We start from the raw sequence: 23210 nt of genomic DNA, 5'->3' as shown, positions 1-23210 counted from the left end.
AGGGAAGGGAGGGCCCTTACCTGGGCTTTTTGTCACGGTCCTGACGATGGGGGCAGGTAGGTCTGGGTGTGTCACACTGCAGGTGTACAGTTCGCCCTCAACCCAGTCCTGAACTGTCACAGGGACCGTGCTGATGAAGCTCATGGTGCCGTTGAAGTGCTTTTGCTCCTCAAAGGATTCGCTGCTCAGCGGAGTACCACTCTCCCGGGACCAGGTGACCTCCAAGCCATTGGTGTTGACCAGGTCGACGACCAGACAGGACAGTTTGGGGGACTTGGAGACGTAGAGGTCCCTGGGGCTTGGTGGGGTCAGAAAGACGTTGATGCCACGGGGGTCTGAATCTGGGGAGAGTCAGGGTTGGGGGGAAGGAGAGAGGCTCAGAACCCAAGCAGGCGCAGGGAAATTCTGGCTTAGAGCCATTCATCCATCCATCCATCCATCCATCCATCCCTTCATCCATCCACCCATCCGTCCTTCCTTCCATCCATCTGTGGTATTTACAGGGCGCTTACCGTGAGCAGAGCACTGTGCTGAATGCTTAGGAGAGTACAATACAACAGAGTTGGTAGGCCCACTCCCTCCCTTCAAGGAGCAGCAGCACGTCACCACCACCGAATGTAGAGTGTTGGTTAGGCCGCAGCTGTGGGGGTCTCTGTGGCTCAGGCCGTTGGACTCTCAGCTGGGAGAACTCCAAAAATCTGCTCCTCTAGCCAAAGTGCCTTTTATGTCATGCTTATATTTATGGACGTCTATCCCCATCCTCACCATTTACGGTCGTATCCTTATATTTTTCCCTCACGCGCCCGTCCTCAGCCCCCTTTTCCTGCCACTTCTTAGACTGTTGAGCCCTTTGAGGGCCCGAGACCCTGTCTAATGCCCACACCCGTGTGACTTCCCAGAGGTCAGTACAGAGCGTTGCACGCAGCACGCACTTTGTAGTAGTAATAGTATTTCAGCAGAGCATTGCCCAAGAGCTGGGAAAGAGGACACAGTCGGGCACTCAACATGAACCCGGACCTTCGAGGGACTCACGGTCTATGAACGACTAGTATGGCTAAGCAGACCCCAGACCTGCTATTGAACTTCCACACGCTTCTCCCAGCTGGGCCAACCCTGGTAGAGGGAAAGGCCTGGGACCACCTCCCCCTTCCTCCCCGCCAGCCGGGACTCATCGGCTCTCTCCCCGCCCGTCCATCAGCACCACATGGGGAGAGCAGCGTGGCCCGAGGGCAGAATACCTGCACACTTCCTGGCACTGTCTTGGTAGGTTTTGTGGTCGGTCAGGTGGGTGACCTGGCAGGTGAAGGTCTGGCCGGTCAGCCACTGCTCCTGGGTGATGTTGACCTCGCTATGGGAGGAGAAACTCCTGTTGCCCTCTCTCTTGGGGGGAGCCGTGTAGGGGAAGAGGTTTTCGGCCTTCTGCCCATCCACCAGCCAGTCTACCAGGATGCCCGCTGGCGAGTAGCCAGTGATGACGCACAGCAACTCGATGGTCGCCTGAGAGTCCCCGCGGGGGTCGCAGGACGAATGGAACAACTTCACGGTCGGTGGGATCGGTTCCCTGGAGCAGTCTGAAGATGATAATAGTAACAATAATAATAACGGTATTTGTTAAGCACTCGCTATGTGTCCAGCACTGTTTCTAAGCACTGGGGCAGATACACATTAATCAGGTTGGACATAGCCCCTGTCCCACAAGGGGCTCACAGTCTTCATCCCCATTTTACAGGTGAGGTAACTGAGGCACAGAGAAGTTAAGTGACCTGCCCTAGGTCACACTGCAGACTTGTGGTGGAGGTGGGATTAGAACTCAGGTCCTTCTGATTTCCAGCCCATGCTCTTATCCGCTAGGGCAAGAGAACCAAGAACCGCACCAAGGTCATGTGGGAGATGGGGAGGAATGGCCCCTGTTCTTCAAGATCTCCTCAGAAAGCATGTGACCACCCATCTTTCTGTCTCCAGGTAGCTTGGCTGGAAGTCCCCCCAGTTGCAGTTTAATACCATTTTCAGTTAATACTAATCATGATAAGGGCTAGAAACTTGGTAGGTGTCAAGCGCTGTGATAAGTGCTGGGGTAGATAGACTGCAATCAGGTTAGGCACCGTCCCTGTCCCACTTGGTGGTTATGGTCTAAGGGGGAGGGAGCATAGGTATTTCATCCCCATTTTACAGATGAGGAAGTTGTGGCACAGAGGAGCTAAACAACCGGCTCAAAGTCTCTCAGTAGGAATATGGAGGAGGCTGGGATTAGAACCCAGGTTTTCTGACTCCTAGTTCTTTCCACTAGGCCACACTCCTTCTTGGTCCCTGGAAGAAGCAAGGTCACTTGTTTGGACCTTAGGAGAGATAAGGAATGGAGTCTCGTCCTGGTCACCAGGGCAGTTCTCTTTCAGGAGCCCTATCTAAGCTTACTCCAGGCTCTCCATCTCTTTCTCATTCTTTTCATGAGCTCAGACTATGAGCCCCATGTGGGACAGGGACTGTGTCCAACCTGGTTACCTCGTATCTACCCCAGCGCTTAGGACAATAAGCGTGTAACAAATATGATGATGTTAATGTTATTGATAATAATATTATAATATTAATAATCGGGATCTCTAGGTCTCTTTGCATCAGTCTCACTGCATTGCCTCCTGGATTTAAATCTCTCTATCTCTTTCCATCTCTGTCTCTCCTTTCTGTCCCCATTTCTTTTTTTGTTTGTCTGTCTGCCTCTTTTTCTTCCTAATTCTATTCTCCAGTTCTTTTTTTTTCTTTCAACTGGTGCACTGGCTCTGCCTCGCCTTGGCTCTGTCCTCAGTCCCCCCGGACTGCGGACCCCTTCAGGCCCCTGTTCCCCCCCTCCTACCTGAATAGACCTCTGTGTTGATCTTCGTTTTGGTGGCCGTCTGCTCTACATTGCAGGTGAAGGTCTGGGATTGCCAGCTGTCTTGGCTCACGGTGACGTGGCTGCTCGTCGTGTAGAGTCCGCTTCGGCTGTCCCAGACTGACGGTAAAGTTGTGACGCCCTTGACCAAGTCTCCAGAGTTCCAGCGCACGACCACCGGTTCGGGAATATAGTCAGCGACGAGGCAGCCCAGGGTGACTCCTGAGGAGTCGGTGCCATCACAGCAGGGCACCAGGGGGAAGACTGAAGGGGCTTTGCTAGAGACTGGAAGGAAAGAGGAGGCAGAGAAGGGTTACGGGCAGTCCAACTTTTAAGGCCTCTTCCCAGCAAGCCCTCTGCGGCCCTGCTGGACAAGAAGCCAGCCCTGAGAGGAAGGAGGGTTGAGGCACCAGAGCAGAAAGACTGATCTCTGCTAAGGAGCAATTAATCACTCGATGGTAGTTACTGAGCCCTTACTGTGGTCAGAGCACAGTATTAAGTGCTTGGGGAAGAACAACAGACTAGGTAGATGTGAAGGTCTCTATCCTCAAGGCGCTTACAGTCTACAAGACATCCCATTATGCCCCAGGCCCACCCCTCCTTCAGTCTGCCCCATGCTCCTCAGTCTTAGAGATTCCAGTAAGACCTGTTCCAAAACCCAGGAGAGCAGCCAGGTCTACCTCCCTCAGCATGCTCACCAGGTCAGGTAGAGACTCGTCTCCAACACAGTGCAGTAATCAACCTGACACCTTCAGCACCCTCCCAAATCGGGACTTGGTGGCCACAGAGAACATGTTCTGCTCTCCAGCCCGTTTGTACACCTCTGACCACTGCCTCTTTCTGCCCAGTCTCTGGACAGACTCTCAGTGGGCCTACTGGCCCTGGAGATTCCCCCTTCTCCCCTTCCTGGAACCTCCAGACCCTACTGTCAATCAATCAATAATAGCAATAATAATGATGGCATTTATTAAGCGCTTGCTATGTGTAAAGCACTGTTCTAAGCGCTGGGGAGGTTACAAGGTGATCAGGTTGTCCCACGGGGGCTCACAGTCTTAATCCCCATTTTACAGATGAGGTAACTGAGGCACAGAGAAGTGATGTGACTTGCCCAAAGTCACACAGGTGACAGTTGGCCAACACGGGATTTGAACCCATGACCTCTGACTCCAAAGCCCGTGCTCTTTCCACTGAGCCATGCTGCTTCTCTATCAATCAAACCATCAGTGGGTATAACGAGTGCTTACTGTGTGTGTAGGGCACTGAACTAAGCACTTGTCACTGGGGGAAGGCTGAGTCCTGACAGGCCAAAGGTTGAAACAGAACCCCCACCAAAAAAAAACCCTTCCCTGACCTCTGACCACCTCTCCCCACCCCAGCAGTACCCAGACCCCTATCTGTTTTCTCAGTCACACCCCCTGGCAGCCCCAGGCCCACTCGATTCTGTATCTTGTCACCCCGAGTAACGCTCCTCTCCCTCCCAGTTGCTGGTCACTTTCCTGCCCAAGGCCTGGACCATAGTGACCACTGGATTGTGCCTCACACCTTCCTTCCAGATTTCCCTGCCCAACACCGCACTTTTTCCTAAAGGCTGCCCCAGCTCAGCGCAGGCCCAGCTCAGCCCCGCCTCGGCTCCAACCTCGGCTAAAATGCTTAGTACAGCGCTAAGCGCTCAGTAGAGTGCTCTGCCCACAGTAAGTGCTCCATAAATACGATTGCACATTGCCAAGATCCGCCCTTTCCTCTCCATCCAAACCGCTACCCTGCTCATTCAAGCTCTCATCCTATCCCGTCTGGACTACTGCACTAGCCTTCTCTCTGATCTCCCATCCTCGTGTCTCTCTCCACTTCAATCCATACTTCATGCTGCTGCCCGGATTATCTTTGTCCAGAAACGCTCTGGACATATTACTCCCCTCCTCAAAAACCTCCAATGGCTACCGATCAATCTGCGCATCAGGCAGAAACTCCTCACCCTGGGCTTCAAGGCTCTCCATCGCCTCGCCCCCTCCTACCTCACCTCCCTTCTCTCCTTCTACTGCCCAGCCCGCACCCTCCGCTCCTCCACCACTAATCTCCTCACTGTACCTCGCTCTCGCCTGTCCCGCCATCGACCCCCGGCCCACGTCATCCCCCGGGCCTGGAATGCCCTCCCTCTGCCCATCCGCCAAGCTAGCTCTCTTCCTCCCTTCAAGGCCCTGCTGAGAGCTCACCTCCTCCAGGAGGCCTTCCCAGACTGAGCCCCTTCCTTCCTCTCCCCCTCGTCCCCCTCTCCATCCCCCCGTCTTACCTCCTTCCCTTCCCCACAGCACCTGTATATATGTATATATGGTTGTACATATTTATTACTCTATTTATTTATTTATTTATTTATTTTACTTGTACATTTCTATCCTACTTATTTTATTTTGTTGGTATGTTTGGTTCTGTTCTCTGTCTCCCCCTTTTAGACTGTGAGCCCACTGTTGGGTAGGGACTGTCTCTATGTGATGCCAATTTGTACTTCCCAAGCGCTTAGTACAGTGCTCTGCACATAGTAAGCGCTCAATAAATACGATTGATTGATTGATTGATTGCATGACTGATCTCAAGTCAGCTCCAATCTTAGCTCAGCTCCAGCCCCAACTCCTACCCCAGCTGAGTTCAGCTCCACCTCAGCTTTGTCTCCGGCCTCAGCGTCCCCCCCAGCTCAGCTCAAACTTAACTCCAAGCCCTGCTCCAACCCAGCCCCAGCTCAGATCAGCTCAGCTCCTATTCCAGCTCAGTTCAGCTCCACTTCCAGCCCTGGCCCAACTCCGACCCCAATCTCCACTCCAGCCTCCGTTCTAATAATCATAATAATAATGACATTTGTTAAGCTTCTACTGTATGCCAGGCACCGTACCTAGCTCTGGGACGGAGACAAGCAAATTGGTGTGGACACAGTCCCACATGGGGCTCGCGGTCTTGATGCCCATTTGACAGATGAGGTAACTGAGGCACAGAGAAGCGACTTGCCCAAAGTCGCAGAGCCGGCCGTGCCGCTTCTCGCAACAGCTCCCCTCTGCCCCAGCTGAGCTCCAATTCCAGCTCCTACCCTAAGCTCTACTCCAGTCTCAGTTCCTAATAATAATAATAATAATGATGATGGCATTTATTAAGTGCTTAGTATGTGCAAAGCACTGTTCTAAGCGCTGGGGAGGATACAAGGTGATCAGGTTGTCCCACCGGGGGCTCACAGTCTTCATAGAGAAGCAGCGTGGCTCAGTGGAAAGAGCACGGGCTTTGGAGTCAGAGGTCATGGGTTCGAATCCCGGCTCCGCCACATGTCTGCTGTATGACCTTGGGCAAGTCACTTAACTTCTCTGCACCTCAGTTACCTCATCTGTAAAATGGGGATGATGTCTGTGAGCCCCACGCGGGACAACCTGATCACCTTGTATCGCCCCAAGGCTTAGAATAGTGCTTTGTTCACAGTAAGCACTTAACAAATGCCATTGTTATTATTATTATCCCCATTTTCCAGATGAGGTAACTGAGGCCCAGAGAAGTGAAGTGACTTGCCCAAAGTCACACAGCTGACAAGTGGTGGAGTCGGGATTTGAACCCATGACCTCTGACTCCAAAGCCCGGGCTCTTTCCACTGAGCCACGCTGCTTCTCTGCTTTTCCTGCCCCAGCTCAACTCCATCCCCAGTTCTTACCCAACCCCAGCTGAGCCCCAGCTCCAGCCTCAGTTCCTGTTGCGCCCTTGCTCAGGACTTAGGCCCAGCTCAGCTGGAGCACCAACTCCTACCCGGCTTAGCTCGGCCCCACCGCAGCAATAACCCCGGCCCTGGCTCCTACACCCCACTCCAGCTCAACCCCAGCTCCCACCTTTCCCCAGCTCAGCTCCAGCCCCGGCTCCAGGCCCAGCTTCTCCCCCAGGTCAGCTCCTTTCCAACCCCAGCTCAGCTCCACCCTCAGCTCTTACCCCTGCTCAGCTCCAGCCCCAGTCTCAGCTCAGCCCTACTTCAGCTCAACCTCAGCTCCTACCCTATCACAGCTCCAACCCCAGTCGCAGTTCAACTCCATCCCCAGCTTCTACCCTACCCCAGCTCAACCTCAGTTCCCACACCACCTTGAATCCAGCCCCAGCCCAGCTCCCTCCCAGCTCCTACCCAACCTCAACTCCAGCCCAGCCAGCTATTACTCTACCCCCAGCTCAACTCCATCCCCAGCTCCTATCATACCCCAGCTCAGCTTCGGCCCCAGCTACTCCCTTACCCCAGCTCAGCCTCGGCTTCTACCCCGCCTCAACTCCAGCCCCAGTCCCTCATACCCCAGCTCAGCTCCAGCCCCAGCTCAGCCTCACTTTAGCTCAGCCTCAGCTTCTACCCCAGCTCAACTCCAGCCCCAGCTCAGCTCCCTCCCAGCTCCTCCCAGCCTCAATTCCAGCGCCAGCCCCGGCTCAGCTCCACCCCAGCTCCTACCCTACCCCCAGCTCAGCCCTAATTCAGCTCAACCTCAGCTCTTACCCTATCAAGCTCCAACCCCAGCCCCAGCTCAACTCCATCCCCAGCTCCTATCCTACCCCAGCTCAGCCCCAGATCCTATCCTGCCTCAGCTCCAGCCCCAGCTACTACCTTACCCTAGCTCAGCCTCGGCTTCTACCCTATCTCAACTCCAGCCCCAGCTCAGCTCCCTCCCAGCTCCTCCCAGCCTCAACTCCAGCCTCAGCCCCAGCTCAGCTCCATCCCAGCTCCTACCCTACCCCCAGCTCAGCCCTACTTCAGCTCAACCCCCGCTCCTACCCTATCACAGCTCCAACTCCACCCCCAGCTCAACTCCATCCCCAGCTCCTATCCGACTCCAGCTCAGGCCCAGCTCCTCTCCTGCCTCAGCTTCAGCCCCAGCTACTACCCTACCCCAGCTCAGCCTCACCTTAGTTGGGCCTCAGCTTCTACCCCACCTCAACTCCAGCCCCAGCTCAGCTCCACCCCAGCTGCAACCCTACCCCCAGATCAGCCCTATTTCAGCTCCTCAGCTCCTACCACACCTCAGCTCCAGCCCCAGCCCTAGCTCAAATCCATCCCCATCTTCTACCCTACCCCAGCTCAGCCCCAGCTTCTGTCCTTCCTCAGCTCCAGCCCCAGCTACTACTGTACCCCCCAGCTCAGTCCTATTTCAACTCAACCTCAGGTCCTACACCAGCTCAGCTTCAGCCCCAACTACGACCCCACCCCAGCTCAGCCTCAGCTTCTACCCCACCTCAACTCCAGCCCCAGCTCAGCTCCCTCCCAGCTCCTCCCAACCTCAACTCCAGCCCCAGCCCCAGCTTAGCTCAACCCCAGCTCCTACCCTATCCCCAGCTCAGCCCTATTTCAGCTCAACCTCAGCTCCTACCCCAGCTCAGCTTCAGCCCCAACTACTACCCCACCCCAGCTCAGCCTCAGCTTCTACCGCACCTCAACTCCAGCCCCAGTCCCGGTCAGCTCCCTCCCAGCTCCTCCCAACCTCAACCCCAGCCCCAGCTCCAGCTTAGCTCAACCCCAGCTCCTCCCCTACCCCCAGCTCAGCCCTATTTCAGCTCAACCTCAGCTCCTACCACACCTCAGCTCCAGCCACAGTCCCAGCTCAGCTCCATCCCAGCTCCTAGCCTACCCCAGCTCAGCTCCAGTTCCTATCCTGCCTCAGATCCTCAGCTCTGGCCCCAGCCTCTCCTCAGCTCTGACCCCAGCTCAACCCCAGCTCCAACCCCGGCTCAGCTCCAGCCCCTGCTCAGCTTCGATCCCAGTTAAGCTCCTGCCGCAGCTCCTCCTTCACCCTGGCTCAGCCCTCCGGCCCCAGCTCCTATGCTAGCTCAGCTCAGTCCCACCTCAGCTCCAGACCCATCTCCAGCCTCAGCTTCAGCCCCAGCCCCTATGGCATCCCAGCTCAGCCCTAGCTCTTACTCAATTTCAGCTCCAGCCCGCCGTCATCCTCAGCCCTTATCCCACCACCTCCACCTCAGCTTCGTCCCCAGTTTCTACCCAACCCCAGAACCATCCCTAGCTCCAGCCTCAGCTCAGCTCCAGCCCCAGCTCCTACCCTACCTCAGCTCTGGTCTCCCGTTACCTCCGGCCTCACCTCAGCTCCAGCCCCAGCCCCTATGCCAGCTCAACTCGGTCTCACGTCGGTTCCAACTCCACCTCAGCTCCAGCCCCTGTCCCTACCCCATTCCAGCTCAGCCCTAGCTCCTATCCCACCTCAGCTCCAACTCCAGCTCAGCCCCAGCTCCAGTCCCAGCTCCAACCCCAGTTAGCTCTGGGCCCAGACTGCTCAGCTCCACCCTAGCTACTATCTCACCTCAGCTCCAGCCCCCACCCCTATGCCATCCCAGCTCAGTTCCAACTCCTACCCAACCTTTGCTCCAGCTCACCTTCATTCTCATCACTTACCCCGTTCCAGCTCAGCCCCAGCTTCAGCCCCAACTCAGCTCCAGCTCAGCTTCAGATCAGTTCTCTCCCCAGCTCTACCCCACCTCAGCTTCAATTCCAGCTCAGCTCCAGCCCCAGCCCCTACGCCATCCCTGCTCAGTCCCAGCTCCTACCCAACCTTTGCTCCAGCTCACCTTCATTCTCATCACCTACCCCATCCCAGCTCAGCCCCAGCTCCAGCCCAGCTTCAGATCAGCTCTCTCCCCAGCTCCTACCCCTCCTCAGCTTCAATTCCAGCTCAGCTCCAGCCCCAGCCCCTACACCATCCCAGCTCAGTCCTAGCTCTTACCCAACCTTTGCTCCAGCTCACCTTCATTCTCATCACCTACCCCATCCCAGCTCAGCCCCAGCTCCAGCCCCAGCTCAGTTCCAGCTCAGCTTCATCTCCAGTTCCTACCAAACCCCAGCTCCAACCCCACCCCAGTTCAGCCCCATCTACTACCCCACTTCAGCTCAGGCCCCGGCTCCTAACCTACCTCAGCTCCAGCCCCAGCTCAGCTTCAGATCAGCTCTCTCCCCAGCTCCTACCCCACCTCAGCTTCAATTCCAGCTCAGCTCCAGGCTCAGCTCCTACACCTTCCCAGCTCAGCCCTAGCTCCTACCCAACCTCAGCTCCGGCTCAGCTTCATCCCCACTTTCTACCTCACCCCAGCTCAGCCCCAGCTCCAGCCCTAGCTAGCTGTGGGCCCAGCCTACCTCTGGGCCCAGCTTACCTCCAGATTTACCTCAGCTCCAACCCCAGGTCAGGTCCAGCCCCTGGCCCAGCTGAGCTCCAATCCCAGCTCCTACCCCACCTAGTCTCCATCCCAGTTCTTCCTCCGCCGGCTCAGCTCCAGATCCACCTACTCCCAGCTCCAGTCCCATCCCCAGCCTCAAATAAGCTCCAACCCCAGCTCTAATCCAGAACCAAACTAGCTCCAGGCTCAGCTCTAGTTCAGAACCAATTCAGTTCTGGCTCTAGCCTCCATTTCTGCTCCCAGCTCAATTCCAGCCCCTAATCCAATCCCAGCTCCAGTCTAGCCCCAGTTTCAACCGCAAGTCTGCCCCAGCCCGGCTCCACCTGGTCTTAGACTCAGCCTGGCACCAGCTCCATCCCGAGCCCAGTCCTACTTCCCGTCTCAGCCCAAATGCAGCCTCAGCCTCCAGCTGCTGCTCATCTCTGCTTCGATGCCCCCTCCCCAACCCAGCCCCAGCATCGACACCACTCGAGTTCAGTGTGACTCATCATGGTGCAGCCAAGCACTTCCTCACTCCCGTTTCTGCTTCTGCTCCTGTCCAGCCCCACATGGACCCCAGCCTCATTCACCTGAAGAGGAACCAGCCCTGGTTCCAGGGTTTCTCATTCCCTCTGCCCTCTCCCCTGCTATTATACCCCTTCCTCCTTGCCTCCCCAGACACTCCCAACCCTGGGCCTGTTGGGGTCACCTCCATCCCTGACACCTCAATCCCCTCCCTGCTTCAAAAGGTGTTACCGGTGCACAAAAGGCCCTGGAGGTGATCTCCTCCTTGGATGGAGAGGGGAACCAGGTATCCTGGATCCCAGGCCCTGGCCCCAGTTGCCCCTTCCTCAAGGAGAGTCTGTCCGGGACTCTCGCTCACCTGCTCTGGGAGCATCCCCATGGCTGGCAGATTCAGACATCTTCCTCTTCTCTCTCAAGGTGGAGAGAACCAGTTGGGAAGGCGGGGGCTTCTCTAAGCCGGGCTGATTCCATGCTGATTCCACGTGGAATCAGCATGGAATTCCATGCTGATTCCACCCTAGGGCTCCTGCTTCTCCAGAGCTCTGGCCTGGTACCCTGGGGCTGGGCTGGTACCCCAGAGATCCCAGGGTTGAGATGTTCTCTGCTTTCCCACAGCTCTGCGTTAGTACCCCTGGAGATCCCGGGGCTGGGATGGTCTCTGCTTCTCCGCAGCTTTAGGCAACCCCAGGGACTCGGGACTGGAGGGGTTGCTGGTGCCTGCCCACCTGACTCCCTCCACCCTGCTGCCTCTGGGAGGGAGTTTCCCAGAACAATAGGCTGCAGCTTGTTACCATCATTGTTATTTTTACCTTCCAGGGAAGAGGCAGTAAGGAGGGGGCAGATGTCTCTGCCTCAGTGCCCCCGAGGCTAAAAATGGGATTGAAACAGCTGCCAGGCAGGAGGGACTCTGTCCCGCAGTTCCCTTTTTGTCTCTTCTTTTCTGGGGGTTTTGTGGCGGAGGAAGACGAGGAGAAGGAGGAGGAGAAGGAGAAGGATGTGAACGAGGGTACTGCAGGCTCTGGATTGCCCTGGGAGGAGCTGCCTGTGGTGGTGGGATCTGGTGGACGTAGTCCTCCTGAAAAGGGGAGCAATGGGAGTTGGGATGGGAGAAAACTAGAAGGGGCAATCTTTCTTTTCAGCTCCGCCTGTTTGTAAATGTGTGCGTGCATGTGTGTGTGTGTGATGGAGAAAGAAGCAGTGTGGCCTACAGGAAAAAGCACAGACCTGAGAGCCAGATGACCTGGGGTCTAATCCCTGCTCCCCGACTTGCCTATTGTGTGTGACCTTAGACCGGTCATGTCTCCTCTGTACATCCATTTCCTCATCTGTTAAATGGGAGTTCAATCCCTCTTCTAGATCCTTATTTACATAATTAACCCCATGTGGGACAGGGACTGTGTCCAACCTGATTATCTTGTATCTGCAGCACTGCTTAGGGAAGAAACATGGCCTAATGGAGAAAGCAGGTCCCTGGGAGTGAGAAGGACCTGCATTCTAATCCTTGCTCTGTCACTTGTCTGCTCTGTGACCCTGGGCAAGTCACTTAACTTCTCTATGCCTTGGTTACCTCATCTGTAAAATGGGTTTTAAGACTGCGAGCCCCAAGTGGGACAGGGACTGTGTCTAATCTGATTAGTTTGCCTCTACCTCAGCACTTAGAACAGTGCTTGACACATAGTAAGTGCTTTAAAATGCCATCATTATGATCACTATTATTATTACTACAGGGTTGGTCATAGAGTAAGCACTTAACAAATGCCACAATTATTATTATTACAAAGAGATGGGGGGAGGGAGGTTCAGACTGCAGGCCCTGGCCACTTCCAACACTGGGATTAAACTGGGATATGTGGAGACCTGGGGCTTCTCTCCTTGACTATCCCTCCCTCACTGACTGGAGGGTGGGAGAGGGTATTCCAGCTTGCAGGGCACAGAAGTAAGTTCCCTCCTCCATTGAGGAGGGTCTACTGACAAGATGGAAGTCCCAGTTGAGAACGAGGACTGCGAGAATGATTCAGAGTCCAGGCTGAGGCTATGCCATGATGCTGAGAACAGCCATTAATCAGAGAATGGCATTTGTTTCATGAGAACTAGCCAGGTACAAGGTCAGTATCACAACACTAAGAGTGTGATACTGATCTCCGGTCTAAAAGAGCTCACGGAGTCAGGAGATGTGAGTTAAACCTTCTCCTTCACTGGGCCTATCAGGTGTTGGGTTTTAGAGAAGCAGCATGGCCTAGGGGAAAGAGCACAGAGCTGGGAATCAGAAGGCCTGAGTTCTCATCCCAGATCCTCCACATGTGTGACCTTGGGCAAGTCACTTCACCTCTCTCTGTGGTTCAGTTACCTCATCTATTTCTCTGTCTCCCCCTTTTAGACTGTGTGCCCACTGTTGGGTAGGGACTGTCTCTATATGTTGCCAATTTGTACTTCCCAAGCACTTAGTACAGTGCTCTGCACATAGTAAGCGCCCAATAAATACGATTGATGATGATGATGATGATAAAATAGGGATTAAGGCTGAGAGATCCATGTGGGACATGGACTGTGTCTGACCTGATTACTTTGTATCTACCCCAGCATTTAGAAGAGTGCCTGGTACATAGTAAGCACTTAGCAATTACCATAATATTAATAATAATAATAACAAATTCCGGTTAAAAAAAATCAGGCAATGAGTTGTGTTGGTTTTTCAAAACTGCTTAGAGGCAGAAGTGACGTTGCTTCTCTGCCCTTGGGGTCAAAGTATTTTGCCATCATCATGGGCCTCACTGTGGGCAGGGATTGTCACTCTTTATTGTTGTATTGTACTTTCTCAAGTGCTTGCTACACTGCTCTGCACACAGTAAGCACTTAATAAATAATTATAACAATGATGGTATTTGTTAAGCGCTTACTATGTGCAAAGCACTGTTCTAAGTGCTGGGGAGGTTACAAGCTGATCAGGTTGTCCCACGGGGGGCTCACAGTTTTAATCCCCATTTTACAGATGAGGTAAGTGAGGCCCAGAGAAGTGAAGTGACTTGCCCAAAGTCACACAACTGACAGTTGGCGGAGCTGGGATTTGAACCCATGACCATTTAATTCAATTCAAATACAATTCAATGAATGAATACAGTGATCTACGCAAAGTAGCACCCAAAAAATACCACTGATTGATTCTCCAGCTTGACAGAATATAACAAAGGAAAGGAAGCTAGAGGCTAGACTGTGCACTCGTTGAGGGGCAGGGAATATGCCTGATATATTGTACTCACCCAAGCGCTTAATGCAGTGCTCTGAACTCAGTAAGTGCTCAATAATTATGATCGATTGGTTGATTGAAAGCTGCTATGGGGCTTCGGGTGGACTTCTCACAGGAGTTACAACATCGGACAAGGTGGTGGCTGCGGTGATTTCAATGCCTGAGTTGGTAGCGATGCCCAAATGTGGGAAAAAGCCATCGGCTCACATGATACTGGTGGTCTCTGTCTCACGGGCTTCTCCTCTGCCTCCCACCCCCTAACTGTGAGAGTCCCTCAAGGCTCAGTTCGGGGTCTCCTTCTATTTTCCATCTTTACCCAGTCTCTTGGAGTACTCATTTGCTGTCATGGCTTCAACTACCTGCCTGTCTGCCAATGATTCCCAAATTTATCTCTCCAGTCCTGCAATCTTTCATCCTGCCTTGAAGACATCTCTACTTGAATGCCCCACCAACCCCTCAAACTAAACATGTCCAGAACAGAACTTCTTATCTTTCCACCCAACTCTATCCTCCCCATGACTTCCTCATCACTGGAGATGAGTTCCATCTTCCCTGCCTCACAAGCCTGTGACCATGACATTATCTTTGACTCCTCTCTCATTCAACCCACATATTCAGTCTGTCACCAAATCCTGTGGCTTGTACCTTGGCAACATTGCTAAAATCTGCCCTTTCCTTTCCAACCAAACGGCGACCGTGTTGATCCAAGCACTTATCCTATCCCACCTTGATACCGCATCAGCCTCCTTGCTAAATCTCCCTGCCTCCTCTCCCTCCTCGTTCCAGTCCATATTTACCTCTGCTGCCCAGATCATTTTTCTTAAAGAATGTACAGTCCATCTTCTTCTCATTCCTCAAGAACCTCCATTGGTTGCCCATCCACCTCCATATCAATTAGAAACTGCTAACCGTTGGCTTTAAAGCACTCAATCACCTTGGCCCCTCTTATTTGACCTTGCCAATATCCTATTACAACCCAGTCCTCACACTTCAATCCCCTAACACCAACCTATTCACTGTACCTCGATTTTGTCTACCTTGCTGCCAACCCTTCATCCACATCCTGCCAATGGCCTGGAATTTCCTCCCTCTTCATGTCCAACAGACCACACTTTCCCCACCTTAAAAGCCTTATTAAAATCACATCTCCAAGAGGCCTTCCCCAAATATGCCCTCATTTCTCCCACTCCCTCTCCTTGCACTTGGGTCTGTACCCTATGTTTACCCCACCCTCAGCCCTGTGTACTTATCTGTAATTTATTTTAATGTCTGTCTTCCCCTCTGGACTGTAAGCTCCTTTTGAGCAGGGAATTCATCTACTAAGTCTGTTATATTGTACCCTTCCATACTTAATGCAGTGCTCTGCACAGTAAGTTAATAAGACTGATTGATTTGTGCAGTGCTTTGCACACAATAAGCACTTAACAACTGCTATTACTACTACCACTATCCATTTCCCCTCCACCCTGTTCTTCCCCACAGCCGACCACACTCTCCACCCAATTCTGCTAAGCTGGCTCCTCAGAGTGCAGAGCATGGTACTAAGCAGAGAAGCAGCATGGCTCAGTGGAAAGAGCATGGGCTTTGGAGTCAGAGGTCATGAGTTCAAATCTCAGCTCCACCAACTGTCAGCTGTGTGACTTTGGGCTAGTCACTTCACTTCTCTGGGCCTCAGTGACCTCATCTGGAAAATGGGGATGAAGACTGTAAGCCCCCCGTGGGACAACCTGATCACCTTGTAACCTCCCCAGTGCTTAGAACAGTGCTTTGCACATAGTAACTTCTTAATAAATGCCATTATTATTATTATTGTTCACTTGGCAGACTTCCTCAGCTTTCTCTGTTCACTAACCTGGTCCTCTCCATCCTCAGTTCCCCAGCTCCTCTAAGGGTGCATCTGTCTTGCCATCAGGCCGGGGTGTTCCATGGGTAGTGAAGACAAACTCAGGGATCAGATCAAGGAGTTCAGAGTGGGCCCAGCTGGATAAGGGGATTGTGGATAAGGGGACAATAAGGATTGTGAAGAGGCGTTGCAATCTTTCATCTTGAGGAAGAGAACGTTATGGCTTTCTCAATAATACTGTCTATCTCAATAATAATGATGGTATTTGTTAAGCGCCTACTTCGTGCCAAGCACTGTACTAAACACTGAGCTAGATACAAGATAATCAGGTTGGACACAGTCCCTGTTCCACATGAGGCTCACAGACTAAGTGGGAGGGAGAACAGGTTTTGAATCCCATTTTTACATGTGAGGGGAAAGCAAGGCCCAGAGGAGTCAAGCAGCATGGCCTCGTAGAAGTAGCACAAGCTTGGGAGCCAGAGGGCCTGGGTTCTAATGCGGACTCTGCCACGTGCCTGCTGTGTGATCCTGGGAAAGTCACTTAACTTCTCTCTGCCTCAGTTTCCTTAACTCTAAAATGGGGATTCAATGCCAATTCCCCCTTCTACTTGACTGTAACCCCATGTGGGACAGGCCTGTATCTGGCCTGATTAACTTGTATCTACTCCAGTGTTAGAACAGTGCTCGACACTTAGTGCTTAACAAATACCACCCCCCCCCCCCAAAAAAAAAACAAACCAGTGACTTGTCTAAGGTCACACAGCAGGCAAGTAGTAGAGCCAATATTAAAATCCAGATCCTCTTACTCCCAGGTCTGGGCTCTTTCCACTGAAGCCAGGGGCCTTCCCAAGTCTCTTAAGGGTCATTATCCAGGATGAGCACTTGCTGTTCTCCTCTTCATTGACAACAGGACCAGGGCAAATGCCCTGGAGCTGCAGTAGGAGATATTTGGAATAGACAGAGGAAAAGCCTTTGAAATGGCAAAGGAGAGAGGCTGTCAGCCATCCGAGTCTTGACACTTAGAGTATCTCCTCTTCCTGGGATGGGTTGTCTTCAGTCCCTGTCTGAAGTCAGCGAGATGGACTTGGGATTGCTTTTATAGCCTACAGAGTCTCAGATCAGTTTCAAGGAAAGTGATTTCTAGTTTACTGCCTCTTCTGATGGGCCTTTCACTTCCTCTTCTTGCTCCTATTCCCAACAGGGATTTCCGAGTGGCGTTTCCATTCCATTTTCATTCCAGTCCTGATCCGAGGAACCACGTGTGGTGAGTGATGGGGTGGGAAGGATGAGTTTTGTACGTGTGTATGCATGTGCGCACACAAGTGAGAAAGAGAGAGAGAGAGAGTGTGTGTGTGTGTGTGTGTGTGTGTGTGTGTGTGTGTGTGTGTGTGTGTTGGTGGGGGGTGGTACCTGCTTTCTCAAGTGAGCATGGAGTTGATCTCAGATGGTGGCTGTTCGCATCCCATAAATACACACCCAGAATCCAGTCCTGCAAGGATGGGGCAGATTCCCTCTCTTGTCTCCCCATGGGAGTGGTAGGGGGAACGTGTCTGCTGTGTGACCTTGGGCAAGTCACTTCACTTCTCTGTGCCTCAGCTATCTCATCTGTAAAATGGGGGATTGAGACTGTGAGCCCTGTGTGGGACAGTTACTGTGTACAACCTGATTTGCTTGTACCCGTCCCAGAGCTTAGTACAGTGCCTGGTGCACAGTAAGCTCTTAAGAAGCAGAAATTTGGACATTTGGTATTCACAGCATCCTCAGCCCCACATATCTATAAAATATTTATTAATATTAATGTCTTTCTCCTCTCTAGACTGTAAGCTCATTGAGGGCAGGAAACATGCCTACTAACTCACTATTGAGTGCTTATTGTGTGTGGTGCCTTGTACTAAGCGCTCAGGAAGGTACAGTAATAATAATAACGATGATATTTGTTAAGTGCTTACTATGTGCCAAGCACTGTTCTAAGCACTGGGGTAGATACAAGATAAGCAGGCTGTCCCATGTGGGACTCATGGTCTTAATCCCCGTTTTCCAGATGAGGTAACTGAGGCACAGAGAAGTTAAGTGACTTGCCCAAAGTCACACAGCTGACAAGTGGTGGAGTCGGGATTAGAACCCACGACCTCTGGCTCCCAAGCCTGGGCTCTTTCCACTGAGCCACGCTGCTTCTCGAACAGGGTTAGCAGAAACGTTCCCTGCCCACAGTGTAGTCCAGGGAGCGAAAACCATCTTCTCAGTTTGGCCTAGTGCAGTCCCATGTCCCAAGCCCTCAGGGACCCTCGCAGGGTGGGCTCCCAGGATCGGGGGCCAGAGCTGAGAGGGGTCCACAGAGTGTGATGGTTCTGGGACCTGATGGGTCCTGGGGGTCCCGGTATGAGTTATGTTGCTCAATTGTTCTGGGTTAGTCCCAGAGATGGGGCAGAATGGGTGGAGAGTCTTGTTCCCATGTAATGAGGAAAGAAAGAGGGGGTACAGAGTCTGGCCCACCCGAGGAGACCCAAATCCATGAGCTGCAACAGCTTTTGGTCTCTGCTGCTCGGTGCTCGCTGGAAGCAGCTGCATACAGCCTTTTGATCCTTCTTTCCAGCCCCTTCCCATTCTCATTTCTTTCTAGCCCCTTGCCAGTCTCATTTCTCTCCAGCCCTTTCGCCATTTTAATTTCTTTCCGGCCCCTTTGCCATTCTGATTTCTTTCCAGCCCCTTCCCAATCTGATTTCTTCCCATCCCCTTGCCAGGCTGATTTTTTTCTTGTCCCTTCTTACCCTGATTTCTTTCCAATGCTTTGCCAGTCTGATTTCTTTCCAGCTCTTTGTCATTCTAATTTCTCCCTGGCCCTTTGCCATTCTAATTTCTTTCTTGCGCCTTGCCAGTCTGATTTCCTTCTGGACCCTTGGCAGTCTCATTTCTTTTAGGGTCCTTGCCAGCCTCATTTCTTTCCAGCCCTTTTGCCATTTTATCTTCTTTCCGGCCCCTTTGCCATTCTGATTTTTTCTGGCTCCTTGCCAGTGTCATTTCCTTTGGGCCCCTTACCAGTTTCATTTCTTTCTGGCCCCTTACCAATCTGATTTCCTTCCAGCCCCTTGCCAGGCTGATTTTTTTTCTGGTTCCTTGTTACCCTGATTTCTTTCCGACGCTTTGCCAGTCTGCAGTCTGATTTCTTTCCAGCTCTTTGCCATTCTGATTTCTTCCTGGCCCCTTGCCAATCTGATTTCCTTCCAGCCCCTTGCCAGGCTGATTTTTTTCTGGTCTCTTGTTACTCTGATTTCTTTCTGATGCTTTGCCATTCTGATTTCTTCCTGGCCCCTTGCCAGTCTGATTTCTTTCTGGTTCCTTGCCAGTCTCATTTCTTTCCAGCTCTTTTATTTATTTCCAGACGCTTTGCCATTCTGATTCCTTTCTGGCCACTTGGCCAGTTTCATTTCTTTCTGGCCACTTGCCAGTCTGATTTTTTTCTGGCCCCTTGTTATTCTGATTTCTTTCCAATGCTTTGCCAGCTTGATTTTTGTTCTAGGTCTTTGCCATTCTGATTTCGTTCTGGTCCCCTGCCAGTTTCATTTCTTTCTGGCCTCTTTCCAATCTGACTGCTTTCCAGCTTTTCGCCATTCTAGTTTCTTCCTGGATGCTCGCTAGTCTCATTTCCTTCCAGCTATTTTCATTTCGTTTCTTTCTGGACCCTTGTCAGGTTGATTTCTTCCTGGCCTCTTGCCACTCTGATTTCTTTCTGGTGCTTTTTTCCTTCCAGCCACTTGCCAGTTTCACTTTCTTTCTGGACCCTTGTCAGGTTGATTTCTTCCTGGCCTCTTGCCACTCTGATTTCTTTCTGGTGCTTTACTGATCTGATTTCTTTCCAGCTCTATTACATTCTGATTTCTTTCTGGCCCCTTGCCAGCCTGATTTCTTTTCAGCTCCTTGCCAGTCTCATTTCTTTACTGTCCCTTGCCAGTCTCATTTCTGCGAGGGAGGGAGGTGTACACCCCTGTAACGTGGACCCACAGTGAAGTGGATGATGCATTTCCCCAGGAAAGGAGAGAGATGGGAATTCCTGGCGTAATCTGCCCATTGCAGCCGATTCCCCTTGTAGGGAGTAGGGTTGTCTGGTCACTGGGTTCAATCCATCACTCTACTCCCTGACCCCACTGAGTTACAGTTCAAAATGGAGGGACTGTGGTTTCTGGGTTCTGCCCGCCGCCCCCCAACTCCGAGCCAGGGCTCTGAGCCCTCGGCAGATGTAGCCCTGAGGTAAACAGCCCCAGCCCAGCTGGGTGCCCAGTCATCCCTGTACCTGGGCCAGCACGGCTCGAGGTGGGATGATGCGTGGATCACTCAGTCTGAGAACTCTCAGTTCCCATTTCTGGGTTTCCACGATGCTACAGCCAAGGCCACGGGGCACTTCACCTGGCCTAGCTGGGGCCCAAAGTCTCTGCACCCAACACTGACCAGAGATTGCTAATGCCCGTGGCTCACTAGGGACAGCCTTAGGGCTGGAGAAGCAGTACGGCCATAGGGGAAAGAAGGCCTCAGGGGACCAGGGTTCTAATCCTGGACCCATCACTTACATGCTGTGTGACCTTGGGCAAAGCACTTCATTTCTCTCTGACTTGGTTTCCTCATCTGCAAAATGGAGATTAAATATATGCTCCCCCCTCCATTTAGGCTGTGAGCCCCATGAGGGACAGGGACTGTGTCCGACCCCAGTGCTTAGTACAGTGCTTGCCACAAAGTAAGCGCTAACAAGTAGTAGAGAAGCAGCATGGCTCAGTGGAAACAGCCTGGCCTTGGGAGTCAGAGGTCGAGGGTTCAAATCCCGGCTCCGCCAATTGTCAGCTGTGTGACTTCGAGCAAGTCACTTAACTTCTCTGGGCCTCAGTTACCTCATCTGTAAAATGGGGATTAAGGCTGTAAACCCCACATGGGACAACCTAATCACATTATATCCTCCCCAACGTTTAGAACAGTGCTTTTCACATAGTAAGCGCTTAACAAATGCCATTATTATTATTATTATTTGCCTGCAATGGGAGTGAAGTAGCCTTGGAACTCTGGGCTGCTGGTGATTCCTTGATTTGCCACTCCTACCTCCAAACCTCAGTCCCTACTCCAGGATTACTTTGCAGCTTCTTTCTCTGGTCTGCTCCATTTCCTCCCCTTTCCCAGGAGCAGCTCCTCTCCTCTGACAGCCCCGAGCTGGGATGGACCTCAAGAACTCCCCCTCAAGGCCTCAGAATTACCCCTGCTTGGAACCCCAGACGGGGAAGTCAGAGACTCCCGGCCCCTAGGCTGGAGGATGGAAAGTAAGGACACAGAGAGGGGTGGTAGGCTTGGGAAGGAGAGATTTTTATTGAGTATAGCCTGGGACCCTCCATGTCCCGCAAGGGCCCAAGACCAGTCATTGTCCAGGGAGCTGGGTGGAGGTTAGAGGGGAGAGCATTGAGGAAGATCCGGCTCAGACCTTCAACCCCCTCCCCACATACTTTGCAGCTAGCTGTGCCTGGGCCCCTAAGAGGGCCCAAAAAATGTTCTCCACTGAGCAGGGTAGCAGCAGCAGTGGGCTGGGGGAGGATGGAGACCCCTCTTTTCTGGGGGCTGGCTGAGGAGAAAAAGAACCAATATGGAAGACGACTGATCGAGGACTGGGGGCATCCTCTCTTCCGGGTTGTCCGGGGCTGACAAACTGTAACAGCTCGGGTCCGCCTCTACGTGGGAGGGGGGATCCCAATGCTCCAGTCTTGGGGACCGCAGTGACTGGGGCCCTTATCTCACCTGTGAATGCAGAAGGAAGGGAGTTAGTGGGCGTTCTCCGACAGACAGGCTTCCCCCTCCCTGCCTTCAGGTGGGAAGCACAATTCCCAGAGCCTGCTGGGGGATGGAAAGTCTGGGGGCGAGCTTCAGCTAATGGAGTCCTCTTCAGCCCATGAGAAATCAATGAGAAGGAGGTGTCTGGGATGCAGTTGTTATATTGTTATACTGTACTCTCCCAAGCACTTAGTACAGCGCTCTGCACACAGTAAGCGCTCAACAAATATGACTGAATGAATGACTTGAATGAATGAGTGAGCTGTGCCTTGGAAAGGCCAAGGAATATCCCATTGGATAGATTTAGTGGCCCAGGGCTTAGGATCAGAGTCCCTTGCTCCTGGCTCGGCCCTGGTCCAAATCCACACCCAAGGCCCCTCGGCTTCATTGTCTTCTCACTCACCCTTCAGCCAAGCCCAGGGTAGAGCCGGTCCTCTAGGGATGACCCCAGCCATGCCCCCTGAGCCTAGGGCCTTGGACATTCCCCCACCCCAAGAAAGACCTGGGTCTTGGGCCTGGACATCACCTTGCAGAGAGTCACTGTGCTGCTGTAGAAGAGGCTGATCAGGAACAGGGTGAAGAAGGTGATGGACATGTGCCAGAGTTTGGCCTCCTGGACGTTGTCTTCCGGGTCCTCCTCGATCACTATGGGGCCTGCTGAGACACACCCGGAATGCCGGCTCAGCCACTCCCAGACCGAGGCGAATCGTGCTGGTGGAGTCTTGGGGCTGGGATGGGGTCACTGAGCTCAACTCCCCATCTGTCAACTGTCCCCCAACCCCCTCCCGCCCTCCCACACCATTTCTGCTGTTGAATATCCTCTAGACTGTAAGCTCGTTGAGGGCAGTCAGTCAGTCAATCGTATTTATCGAGTGCTGACTGTGTGCAGAGCACTGTACTGAGGGCTTGGGAGAGTACAACGTGGCTCAGTGGAAAGAGCACGGGTTTGGGAGTCAGAGGTCATGTGTTCAAGTCCTGGCTCTGCCAACTGTCAGCTGTGTGACTTTGGGCAAGTCACTTAACTTCTCTGGGCCTCAGTTACCTTATCTGTAAAATGGGGATTTAGACTGTGAGCCCTACGTGGGACAACCTGATCACCTTGTATCCTCCCCAGTGCTTAGAACAGTGCTTTGCACATAGTAAGTGCTTAACAAATGCCATCATTATTATTCCAGTGCTTAGAACAGTGCTTTGCACATAGTAAGCACTTAATAAATTCATTCATTCATTCCATCGTATTTATTGAGTGCTTACTGTGTGCAGAGCACTGTACTAAGCGCTTGGGAAGTACAATTTGGCAACATATAGAGACGGTCCCTACCCAACAGCGGGCTCACAGTCTAGAAGGGGGAGACAGACAACAAAACAAAACATATTAACAAAATAAAATAAATAGAATAAATATGTACAAATAAAATAGAGTAATAAATGCCATTATTACTATTATTATTATTACAATACAATCATAAACAAACACATTGCCTGCCAAAAAGAATGTATTCATCAACTCTATTATGTTGTACTCTCCCAAGCACTTAGCACAGTGCTCTGCTCACAGTAAGTGCTCAATAAATGCAATGGCTTGATTGATTGAAATGCCCTTGATTCCAAGAATGGTAATAACAACAATAATGGTACTTGTTAAGTGCCGATTATGTGCCAAGTGCGGAAGTAGATACACTAAAATCAGATGAGACTTAGACCCTTCCCACAAGGGGCTCGCAGTCCAATGAGGAGGGAGAACAGGTATTTCATTCCCATTTCACAGATTAGGAAATGGAGGC

General features: G+C 52.3%; 1 gene segment (V, D, J or C); it reads right to left on the bottom strand.

The window, feature by feature from the left end:
* Window positions 1-23210, bottom strand: part of LOC119936667 — a 159351-nt gene that overhangs the window by 1462 nt on the left and 134679 nt on the right. The window contains 3 exon segments of the C gene segment in view: window positions 21-341; window positions 1239-1571; window positions 2849-3151. Coding sequence covers window positions 21-341; window positions 1239-1571; window positions 2849-3151 — 957 coding nt within the window.

The sequence above is a fragment of the Tachyglossus aculeatus genome, chromosome 14 (assembly GCF_015852505.1).
Source record: "Tachyglossus aculeatus isolate mTacAcu1 chromosome 14, mTacAcu1.pri, whole genome shotgun sequence".
Lineage (NCBI taxonomy): Eukaryota > Metazoa > Chordata > Mammalia > Monotremata > Tachyglossidae > Tachyglossus > Tachyglossus aculeatus.
The sequence above is the reverse complement of the archived record's forward strand: the minus strand, read 5'-3'. Positions and strand labels throughout refer to the sequence as shown.